The 12,660-nt window shown below is 42.8% G+C and overlaps 1 protein-coding gene across 1 annotated transcript in view; it reads left to right on the top strand.

Annotated features, from left to right (window-relative positions):
- The window catches only part of BTBD19 (BTB domain containing 19), a 52,014-nt gene that overhangs the window by 28,733 nt on the left and 10,621 nt on the right, over positions 1-12,660 (top strand). Inside the window, exon 4 of the mRNA XM_081865580.1 lies at positions 6,480-6,539. Coding sequence (XP_081721706.1) covers positions 6,480-6,539 — 60 coding nt within the window. The remainder of the gene's footprint in view (positions 1-6,479; positions 6,540-12,660) is intronic.

Genomic DNA, 12,660 nt, shown 5'->3' with positions numbered 1-12,660 from the left:
GCCGAAAAGCTTTCCCCATTAGATATGCTGCAGTGGGTAGAGCGATGGATTAGAACTGAGCAGACCCAGGTTGAAATCCCTACTCAGCCATGAAGTTCACTGGCTGACCATCAGCCAGTCATCATCTCTTACTCTGACCTACGTAACAGGGCTGCTGAGAGAATAAAATGGGAGTGAAAGAAAGAGGACCGTGTTTGCCATCTTGAGCTCCTTGGAGGAAAGGTGGGATTCGACAATAATAAATAAATACCTCTCTCTCTCTCTCTCTCTCTCTCTCTATGAGTCAGGTGATAGGTGCATTCGCACCATTTGGGATAAAGTGGCCTAGTATGATGACCAGTCAACTGCATAAAATAACAAACCAGTGTGAAGTACCAAGTGCTTTGGGAAGACTGTGCTAATGTCATCTCTTCATTTAGTTAGGTGATGCAGCACATGGGGTTGTAAAAGGTTCCCTGTGTCCTTCACTTCTTTGTCGTAAAAACAGCTAGTTTGTGCAATGCTGCCATAGTGACATGACAGTTTCCTCTTAGTGGAGACATTTGTCATTTATGCTTTCATAATTTCCACTGTGTTAAGAATATGATTAAAAACTGACTTCTTAAGGGCTGATTACCAACTAAATGGGAAGGAAAGCTGTGTTGTGGAATACACTGGAAATTCTGTTGCCTTACGGCTTCCTGGAGTGGAGCAGTAGTGGTCACGACCCTGTTTAAAGACCTATTCGTATTGTGGTTTGCTTTCTCCTTACACAGTGTCCCTCATTGCAACATCTCTGTGGTGACCATTGTTGGTGCTCTCACACATTCCAACCAACAGTATATACAGACCTACAATATACTGTACTGTATACCCTGAGCCCATGTATCTGAGGAAACATCTTCAGTAGAAAGCCCATCCCTTTCTTGCTAGTGGGTAACCAAGGTTTGTCCTTGACTTACTGCTTCTTGTTTGTTTCGGTTGTTTCATCCCTGGCAGCGGCAACAGCAGGAGTAAGGTTTGATGTGTGAATTGGCTGCTAGTGTGTGTACAGTCAGTTATTTGATTTCAAGAGTTTCTAAAAGGCAGAAAGCATGAGACCTATCAAATATCAAGTATCCAGCTTCTAATAACTCTTGTAATTGTGTGAAAAAGCTGAAGGAGGAATGTGATCAGTAGTTTCTAATAAACTCTTCTCCAGAAGAGTTTATTTCTACTCTAACTTTTCTAATGCATTAATTAGACAGTTTAAAAAAACCCCCACCATTCCAGTTCTAAACACAGTTTTATAACTTGGAGAGGAAGCTATTAATGTCATTAGATCATCCTCATTAGATCATTTTATGCTGATGATAACCATACATCGGAATTAAAGCTTAACCATACATCGGAATTAAAGCTTGGCTATTTGTTCTGCTTTCAAACATGTCAGTTGCATCTGCTTCCTTATTTCATCTCTATGGTGACCTTCAGATAACCTTTTTTATTCTGCACTCATCCTGATTTGCTTGTGCAGAGTCAACACAGTGGTTAGATTAGACCAGGCATGTCCGAAGGCTGTTTTGGGGGGCCTAGTCCGATTTTATCCAGTACCTGTGGCAGTATATGTCCTGGGGTAAAATCCTAACCCTAAAAAAAACTCAACAACTTTGGTCGGCCTCCACGCATGTTCAGTCCATCAATCTGGCCCGCTTTGAAAAAAGTTTGGGCACCCTTAGACTCTGCCTGATTTTTACTGATAATTCATTCTGATTTGCTTACAAAATACCGACCGTATGGAGTCGGGTTGTAGGAAGATCATCAGGATATCAGGATATAATTCCAGGTAATCATGAAAGTAGAAGCCACAGCTAGAGCAATGGGAGAGAACGTAAGCACAGTGAAAGCCAAGGTTATCCAAGTTTTTATTCCCATGTCTAGAAGGTCTGCATGTTTTTTTTTTCTTTTCTTTTCTAGGCTCTGTTGAACTAAATGGCAGCTCCGGTTCTCTAGAGAGAATGCTGCTCTTGATCAGCTGGCATGGCAATTCTGAGTACTACTGACAATGTGCTCACTAGAGCCAAGTGGAACTGCTTAACTGAGAGTAAGTCTCATTGCAGTTAGTGAGAGCTTCCTTCTGAGTAGACATGCATGGCATTTCCTTGTCACTGTACTACAAAAGCACATTCTCAAAAAGAAACCAGATGTGTCTTATTGTAAGACATCCTGTTTTCTTTACATGACCTCTGGCAATGTTGTCTAATAATTTTAAAATCATTTTCCATTGTCCAATGTTGCTGAACTCCCAGCTTCATAGATGTTGTTGGATCAACTCTCAGAAATCCTTACTGCTGGCCATTTGGGGATCCAAGGTTCAAAAAAAGCTGCTGTGTAGCATTTAGTGTCTACCACCAATTTTCTACAGCTCTTCTTCCGCTTTGTCATGTTACTGTTCCTTGACAAACAGAGACATAGAATTGTAGAGTTAGAAGGGGACACAAGGGCTATCTAGTCAAACCCCCTGTAATGCAGGAATCTTTTGCCCTCTGTGGGGCTCAAACCCACAACCCTGAGATTAAGAGTCTCATGCTCTACTGAGGACAAACTATTCAATTTAAGGAGGGTCATGCTAAATGATGAAAAGTGCATTCATTTTATGGTGTGTGTGTGTGTGTGGACCAGAATTCAATGTTTCTGTTGCATTTTAAACCTCTTTTGGTGGAGGGAGTAGATGTGAAAAACAAAATAAAGAGGAATGGTTAAGCACCCCCTCCCTTGTCACTTCTCCATTGCAAATTTACCATGTAATCAACGATGTAGTTTGGTCCTAAATCCTTGTCTATAAAATATGTGTGTCACTTATTTCTGATTTCAATTCCATTATGTTCCATCTGACTCCAATTTTAATATTTTCAGCATTAAATCCTAGTTCCCTCTAGGATTTCTTTTGCAAGAGAATATATTTGTTTAGCCAGCCTGCCTCCTTGGTTGAAGACCAGTTGACAATGAGAGCTTTTTTCATTTGTACTTCATAGTGAATATGAAAGTATGTGATTCAACAAAAGCTAATTCTGGCTCATTCTGCACCACAGTGAATGGGACTGTCATTGAAAAAGAGAGGATCCCACACTCCTGGCTATTATGTGTCATGTTTAGTTGGCAGTGATAACGAAGGCGCGGAAGGATCACGCTCATCAATTCCGTCCTTGGGGAAAACCCTGCATGCGCTGCACTTATTGCTCCCAATCTGCTGGCATTCTGCTCATTGCTAGGAAACTAATTATAGCTTTGAAATCAGAGAGTGTGAGTGGGGGTAGAAAGCCAAGTAGCAACTGCGTTTCTCACAAAGTGTGGGAGTGGAAGACAGTGCCTTGCTCCAGAAAAAAAGCTGGGATTAGGGGTGGTGGCAAAATTCACTATTAGCAGACTGAACTGGCCTTTAATCCACTTGTCTTTGCAAAGTGGTCTTTCTTGCACCAACTTTCTGTATTTCCCCAATGCCAGTTTGATCGTTTTTAGAACAGAGTATGACAGCATTTGTACGGATACAATTTAGCCAGCTACCACCATCATCAAAATTTGATCTTAACTGTCTGTGCATGGGGTACTGCTTAAATTTGTATTCACTTTAACTTATATTTCATGGATTCACTACTGAGGTAATTATGTTAGCCATTTACCACCATTAACAGTCATTTTTTAATTGTTAACCTCTCTCTCACTAATTCGTCCCATGTGACTTAGCTTTGTACGGATCCATCCAATTTGCCAATTTTGCTTTAATTCTTCTATTACCAGCAGCATCTAGGCTCATTATTCAACACTGGGACTCGTTTGGCTCTAAATTCTGGGTCATCCTGAAACATGCCCAGCTGGTTCATTTTTAATTCTTAGTCCCCTTGGCCATTATGACACTATACTAAAAGTCTGCTCTCCTTTGCTCTTCTTGTAAAGATTCATGAAATAACCTGTTATTGTAGTTAATCATCTCTGCAAGAGTGCTAGGGAGGTTTGGAGCATTTTTCTTTTTGTAGTTGGCAGACAAACTCTGAGGACAGGACGTGGGGGGTGGGGTGGCACATCCTCTCCTGTAAATCCCCTGTTACTGCCACAGAAAACGTCAGCACCTTCCATAGATGAATGGTAAAACACATGTTTTTTTCATGCAGAAGGTCCCATGTCCTGGCTTCTCCAATAAAAAAAAAAAACCTAATTTATTTCCCAGCCTAGTTTTAGACTGAATTTTATATCTTCAAATCTTTAAATTGTCCAAGAGGATATTTGTAATTCTACAGAATATCTGCCTTATTAGGGAATGCTATTTTTGGTTGGTGTTGTTGTTTTAATTAAAAACAATATGCACATACTCTCTTGTAATGCATGTAGTCTGCAGTCCTTTTCCACTTCATGTAGCCCTGGTGTAAGTGTGTAGGTGAGACTGAGTAGTATGCATCTGGGTCAGAAAGCAAAAGTGACATTTGCAATACATGATGTGTGATTTGACCCATTAGCACTTGAAAATCACTGTTCAGTTGCAAGCCCAGAGGGGTTATTTTGAGCCGAGTGACTGTGTCACAGACAGGGATGACATCACTCCACTTTGCATGACCTTCACATGGTCCTATCTTACAATCTTTGTTCACTAATGAAATTCAAAAGCTTTCACTGGTTTTGTCAGTCCAGCAATCTCTGCTCCAGTATTTCTTATTAATAGTTATAGTTGTTGTGATGAGGATATTATTATTATTATTATTATTATTATTATTATTATTATTATTATTATTGCTGCTGCTGCTGCTGCTGCTGCTGCTGCTGTTAATTATTATTACTGTTATTTTTATCTCACTTCTGGCTTTTGAATCATTACTCTTTTGTCACTTTCTTGGTATACTTCACCTGAACGTCCAGCTTATGATTGCCTTGCAAAATTCTAGACAGTCTCTCAGTGTTGCTACAGCAGCTGCCAAGGTTGAAGTGCGGGTCAGGCTGCTGCTCAGACTCCACAATGGGAGTGATGAAGCTTAACTTGAAAATCTCTCTGACTATACAAATGCAGAGAAGTCAATTCCCAAGGTAGCAAGAAGCACAAAATGGTATAAACTTTGCTTTCTAGCAGCCCTTATTTCCATGGTTCAGAAAGCCTACTAAATTTTCTTATAAACCAAAGGGGCTAGAACTATCACCCTCCCACCCAGCTCCACCTGCCAAAACCTGCCTCCAAGGCTGCTCATTGTTGTTGTTGTTGTTTAGTCATTTAGTCGTGTCCAACTTTTCGTGACCCAATGGACCAGAGCACTCCAGGCACTTCTGTCTGCCACTGCCTCCCGCAGTTTGGTCAAACTCATGCTGGTAGCTTCGAGAACATTATCCAACCATCTCGTCCTCTGTCGTCCCCTTCTCCTTGTGCCCTACATCTTTCCCAACATCAGGGTCTTTTCCAGGGAGTCTTCTCTTCTCATGAGGTGGCCAAAGTATTGGAGCCTCAGCTTCAGGATCTGTACTTCCAGTGAGCACTCAGGGCTGATTTCCTTCAGAATGGATAGGTTTGATCTTCTGGCAGTCCATGGGACTCTCAAGAGTCTCCTCCAGCACCATAATTCAAAAGCATCAATTCTTCGGCGATCAGCCTTCTTTATGGTCCAGCTTTCACTTCCATACATCACTACTGGGAAAACCATAGCTTTTACTATACAGACCTTTGTTGGCAAGGTGATGTCTCTACTTTTTAAGATGCTGTCTAGGTTTGTCATTGCTTTTCTCCCAAGAAGCAGGCATCTTTTAATTTCGTGGCTGCTGTCACCATCTGCAGTGATCATGGAGCCCAAGAAAGTAAAATCTCTCACTGACTCCATTTCTTCCCCTTCTATTTGCCAGGAGGTGATGGGAGCAGTGGCCATGGTCTTTGTTTTTTTGATGTTGAGCTTCAGACCATATTTTGCGCTCTCCTCTTTCATTAAGCTCCACCTAATGCAAAATGTGGCTGGTTGAAGAGAAACTGTGTACTGCTCTTACTAATCCATTCTTTTTCAAATAGAAGGGTAAGGGGAAAGGTTTGTTTATTTATTATTCTTACATTTCCAACACTTTAACAATAACACCATGCTGGCTCTCAGTTCCCTCCCTGGGGCATGGGATGTCCCTTAGATTGCACAGGCGCTATAAGCATTTATCTGTAGTGGCTAGAGAAGGCAATTTGGGTGTGGCCATGCACTGGGTTTTGTGGGACTGAGAAAGAAGGTGCTATATGGGGTCTGTTTTCTCTGCAGCAATATGTGGAGCAGCCCTCAGTTCACAGTGCCATTGCCTAGAAAAACTCATTGAAGGTCAAACTGGAACAGAGACAAAGTTCAGAGAATAGATTTCAAAGCAGCAATGTACCGTAGGTCTCCTGTTCCAAATTGGAGAGGCTGTAGCTCCAAAAATGCTGTAGATCTCAGGAAAGTGTTGGGTTGTTGCTAGTGCTACAGGCGTGTTCAAGATTCTGTCTTGCACAGTCTGATTCTCAACCTCTTTTGTTCCAGCTATGTGTTGAATTCATCAAGGACACACTGAGTGTGGATCAGGCCTGTGAGGCCTTTCAGGTGAGTGGCATTTCTCCCTCCTCCTCACAATGCCTGTCAATCCTAGAGACCTAGATTAATTTACATGAAGGGGCGGAATACCTTTCCTAGGACATCCTGTTGTTAGTCAGCTGAACAGTTCCGATTCCCTTCAGATTAGGCTGGTTCTAAAGATACGCATCTCCAGTGATGAATATATAAAAGACATGGGATTGTTTGTGTGATTGTGGGCAGGCTGCAGAATGGTTAAACAACCAATCCATCTTCTCAGGGAGCTCTGAGAACCATAGCTCAGTGAGGGGAATAGGGGCCCCCTATCAACTCTCAGCACCCTTAACAAACTACACTTCCTGGGATTCTTTGAGGGCTGGTTGTGACTGTTCAATGTGATACATTACTTTGAATGTATAGTGCAGATGGAGCTTCAGATTTGAGGTGGTAATGTTTTCTCTTTAAGAGCGCCCTATCCACTTTCTTTAAAGCCACGCACAAATTTGTTGAAATGGAACGTAAGTAGTTATTTATCTTTTGGCAGCCTATCTCTGTGAGGAGGGATGTTGGCATGGATACTACCCATGTGATCCATCAGCCCAATGGGATTCTGGCCTTCAAACACTCAGGAAAGTGGCAACAGTGCCTTGATGATATATTAATTGGGACTAATTTAAAACCAGTCAGACGATTCCTAATGGGCAATAGTTATTCTTGGATCTCATTAGCTAAGCTATAGAAGGTTTTTGCTGCTACGAGGAAGCAAAGGCTTAATACTACTCTTGTTTTGGCAATACGTACACTCTCATCTCTTTTGGTATATAAACAGAAGAAATTGTTATAGCCTATCCCACTCTACCACAGACCTCATGAACGCAGCTTGTATATTATTTTTACATATTTATTTCCTAGCAACAAAAACAAAACAAAAAAGCAACACATCACCCAGGGCTTGATATCAATAAAATTGCTATTACAGCTTCAACCTTCATCTTCATTTATCTGCAGAAAAAATATCCAAGCATCAATTTCAGTTTGTGAGCTCTTTTGCCCCTCTGTTATTAGAAATGGAGGAAAAAAACAGAGCCTAATCGCCCTCTCTGGAACAGACTTCATCAGCATGAGAAGTGCATGTCTCAGAGTTAGAGCAAAAAAGCTGCCAATATTTTCTCAGCTTTATTGCAGATATTATGATTTTAGATTTTGTGGGTAAGAGACTAAAGTTTTGGAAAGAGGAACTGGCCAAGGAGGAGCAATGCATATGCTGGTGAGGGAGCACTAGAAATGTATCCTGATATAAAAATCCCTTTTCCAGCTTTGTATTGCCTCTGTGGTGCCCTCCCTCCTTTACCATCTCCCTAGAGATTGTACTGCCCCTTTCAGGGCAATAGAGGAACCATACTCTCTTTGAACTTTACTCTCCCAGCTCCCACTCCACCATCTGAGTTCTCTTTACAGGACCATAGCAAGGCCTCCTGTAGTGCTGCAGCCTTTGTTCTGGCGGCACCTGCCCCTTCCAGGCCAACACTGAGCCCTGCGGGCTGATTTCACGCCAGCTGACACACACAAGCCAAATCTAGCAGCTGAAGTTCAGGAGCAGCCGGTAAATGGGACTCTGGCATCTACCAGAAACCACTCTAAGCTGGTGACCAGGCATTATAAAATGGGGAGGGGAGGGGAGTCCTGTTGTGCCCGGTTTCCTTTGCAACAATGCCTAGACGCTTCCTTTATTTTTGGTCGATTCTTTGTGTGCATCTTCTCCCCTGCCCCCACATATAGCATGTATGGGCCAGAAGGATGAGGAGCGGCAACAAAAGGGTCTGTGCTCACTTTGCCTCAGGGAGCAGCCAGCCTTCTGTGCTGTATCAGTTGTGCCCAAAGGGAAAGGAAACTACCATGCTGTAAAATCTCTGGCAAAGGCTGGGGCAGCATTCAGTTGCTAGATCCTTGACACAGTAGGCCAAATACTATCACCCCATTTATGTGATCAAACATTGAGAAAACATTGAGAGCCAGTGTGTTGTCATAGTCAGAGTCCTGGGCTAGGACCTGGGAGACCAGGGTTCAAATCCCCATTTGACCATGAAACTCACTGGGTGACCTTGGACTAATTGCTATCTCCCATGCTAACTTACCTCACGGGGTTGTTGGGAGGATAAAATGGGAAGGGGGAGAACTATGTATGCTATTTTGCATTCCTTGGAGGAAAGGTGGGCTATAAATGCAATTAGCAGCAGCAGCAACAACAACAACAACAACAACATTGCTGTGGTACCTTGGATCCCGAACGCTCTGAAACTCAGATGTTTTGGCTCCCGAACGCCGCAAACCCAGAAGTGATTGTTCTGGTTTGCGAACGTTCTTTTGGAACCTGAATGTCCAACAGGGCTTCCACGGCTTATGACTGGCTGCAGGAGCTTCCTGCAGCCAATCAGAGGCCGCGATTTGGTTTTTGAACGTTTTGGAAGTCAAACGGACTTCTGGAATGGATTCCATTTGATTTCCAAGGTACGATTGTATTCTCTACTACAGTAATCTGATTTCATGAGGGTCTCAAATAGGCCTCACTTGATATAGTTTGCCACTGCTATAAGAATTGAATAAAGCAGATGTGGAAGCTCTGTGGCCCACCAGATGTTCTTGGACTCCCAGCCTCCATCAGCCCCAGCAGTGGTCCCTGGTATCCATTGGGACTACTAGGGCAAAAGGCAAGGAGGCCAACAGTAGGCAGAGGCAGGATCAGTCATGAATCCTAGTCATGAAGCTAGTTGTGTCCCCGTCCTCATCCCTGCTAAGTACTACTAGGGGCAATACTAAGATTAAGGAGCAGGAAGCTGACAGTCAGTGGATTGGGTTGTAAGTAAGAAGGCAGTCAGGTGGGGCTGAGAGATGGTGGGACCATTTGCTCTAATGGGCCAGCCTCTACTCAGCCCCAGCCAGCATGGCCAGTGGTCACAGAAGATGGGATCTTCTGGAGGGTCACTATTTTCCCGAAAAGGTAAATTTTTGCAGTGATGCCCAGGATAACTGGAGATGCTCCACTGTTGAGTCTTGTTGGCTTCCATAGGTGCTTGCTGTCACAAACTGAGTCTCCCACCTTGCTTCTTGCTTGTATCATGATCACATAGCATCATAACATGTTATGATTATAACTGTGATATGATAGCAGGCTACAGGCAAACTGTGACCAAAGGTGTGTCAAGGTAGCAACCTTGAATGCAGCAAATCCATATGTTCTAAATGCACCCACATCCTCATTCCATGCTTCTCCCTTGTCCGCTTGCACCACTCCACACTGCAGGTGGTGGTGGTGGTTATAGGACCATCACAAGCTGTGCAGTGGCTGAATATATACCATTCAATGAAAGCACATTAAAAGCACATGGTTTACCTCAAAGAATATTGGGGCCTGTAGTTTGTTAAGGGTGCTGGGAACTGTAGCTCTGTGTGGTATAAACTGCCAAATATACATACACAATCATTTAATTGTATGCCACCTTTCCACAGCTGAAACTGTGCTTAAGCTGGCTTACAACATGAAAAAGTTCAAAACACAGCAAAAGTAGTCAGAAACAATAAATAAAACATCAAAAAGTGCACAACCAAACTGAACAGTTTCCACATAAATTATAATAAAGATACAAAAAAAAAAAAAATCACTAAGAGCAACAGTAACTCCCTAACAGGGGCACTAGCTGGTGGGAGGCGAGGGCCCTTGCCCTCCCCCCAATTTTCAAGGAGGGGGATGAGCCCCCTCAATATCCTGTGGCAACGTGCATTCCTTTATTTATTTAACATTTATTTATTTTTATTTATTTAAGATATCTATACCTTGCCCTTTAATAAAATTACATGGGAATCTTGCAAAATTTCAGACACAAAAAAAGAAATTTAAAAATACCCTTAAAAATACCCCCCCCCCCCGTTTCCTAATGCATGCTTTGTGGTTGCTGTTTTCCCAAGGGCATTTGTGAAATTTGTGGAGCTAAAGTAGGCTAACCAACTGATGCTGCTGCTATTTTTGAATGAGCCACTGACCCATATTTCTGTAGCCCAGGGGCTATCACTATACTAATTAGGGGAAGGAAAGGGAATACTGGACTTATTCCAGTACAGTGTATATACATACTCTCACCCCACTGAATAGATAACCAGTGCTCTGGTAGCACTATCTGTGCACCAATCACCTCTTGTGCAGATGATGGTCAGAAATCGGCACTTATGTGGCCCCCACAGTGTATTCATACCCTCCAGCCTAGATAAAGCATGGTTAGACATTCTGATTTTCCCCTTGCCTGTGAGAAGGTAATCAAATCTTCCCTAAGCCGCAAACTCTGCGTTGAGCAATGTGATGCACTACATGCACTCTTTCTTCTGCTTATATCAGAAGCTACCCCTAAATTGTTTGATTAATAAGAGCACAATTTCTTCATCTTCTTTCCCCTGCCTGTGTATATTTTTTACCCCTATCTTCAATGGTCCTTCATGTGTCAGCAAATGCAGGAGGGCTGCACTTCCTGGCTGTAACCTCATTCATCATGTGGTGGCCCCGCCCTCCCAATCTTATTGCATTGAACATGAAGGCCTGAAGAAGGAAATTACTCCTGCCCAGGCAACCCAAGACACCATGTTCAGTGGAGTGAGAGTAGACCCCTACTGAATTGAGTCAGGAATTCCCTTTCCTCCCCCTAATTAGTATTGTGATTGAACCTGCCCTTGGGATCCAGAAGCCTTAGGCATGAAAGTCAAGAGTCAGAGTCGGCAGGACACACAGCACCATAGGTGGAATCAGCAGTCACAGTCCCATTCTGCCTCTGTGCACATGCAAAGGTTTTTTTGTGTGTGTGTGTGAATAGAGCTAATGGATAACTGTATTCTTAACTGAACTAGCAGAAGGACACAGCACCAGCGCCATATTAGTCCCCACTCCCCATTGCAGTGCACATCCATAAGAACTTAGGTCCAAATAGTAATTGATCACTATCAACATGTGTGGAGCCTCTTTCATGCTCATGTTTAGGTTAGCTTCATCCCCACCTTCAGGCAGAGTCGGTGGATGTGAGACTAAAACGAGGACTCCTGGCCTGGGGAGTGAAAGCAGTACTAGTTACAAACAGAGTTGTGGGTTCACAGATACTCCCTCCCTTTTCCTGTTTTGCTGCAAAAAGAGAACAGATAAAGGGTAAAGCCTCACCGTGCGCTGTTGATGAACTTTGTGTGGCCAGGTCCAACCCAGTTTACCAGAATGTCATCAGCATGATGACGTGTGCAAAACTCCCTCATATCTGTCTGTTAGGCTAGGTTTCTCCCACCTACGACAGGACGGATTCCCCTTAAGTTCTCTCCTCCCACCCCCATTACCAGTTAAAAATAATAATACTTAACTTTTGGTACTGTGGGAACATTTTATTTGTTTATGAAATGTAGTATCTGTTGCCTTTTGGTCCCCAGAAAGGACCCCTAAAGCAGCTTGCATTTATAATAATGTGCAACACAAATAGACAAGAAGACTAAGTTAAGGTGGAGCTAGTTTAAATACAATCAAGTATTTAAATAATCCAGAGCCGATATAACACCTGGAAGATTTTTTTCAAAAAGTTTTTACATCTCACTAAACAACCATAAGAATGGGAGCCAAGTGAAGCTCGTGGGAAAGGTGTTCTGTGATATGGGTGCTGCACCCAAAAAGGTTCTTCTGCAACTGAATGTATCTTTGAGGGCACTTGGAGATGGAACAAGGCCTCAGATGATGAACATGGCGGGTGGACCAGTTTACGTGAGGGGACAAAGCAGTACTTTGAGTAGCATGGTCCCACAAAACCATTTAGGGCTTCATAGACCTAAATGCATCTTAACCATGTTGGGACTAGTTGCATCAGCACCTCTACTGCTTCTTTTTTTCCCTCTCCAAAGACAATCTCCAGAGATGAAAACCATGAAGCAATTATTCAGGTCTGCAGCAAAGCTGTTGTCCAAACTCAGATGGTTCCGGCTGTTAAACAGGAAAAACATTTCTTGTTTTCACAGATGTGCCATCTGACAGAGTGCAGACATCCAAGGTTTAGTGGGCAAAAATATAAAATAATGTTAACTCGCATGACAAAGCACTCCTTGCAATTATCTCCCCAGACCTGCTTATTGAGCATTCATC

The sequence above is a fragment of the Podarcis erhardii genome (assembly GCF_964252035.2).
Source record: "Podarcis erhardii genome assembly, chromosome: 6".
NCBI lineage: Eukaryota > Metazoa > Chordata > Lepidosauria > Squamata > Lacertidae > Podarcis > Podarcis erhardii.
Note: the sequence above shows the minus strand (reverse complement) of the source record. Positions and strands in the feature narration are given on the sequence as shown.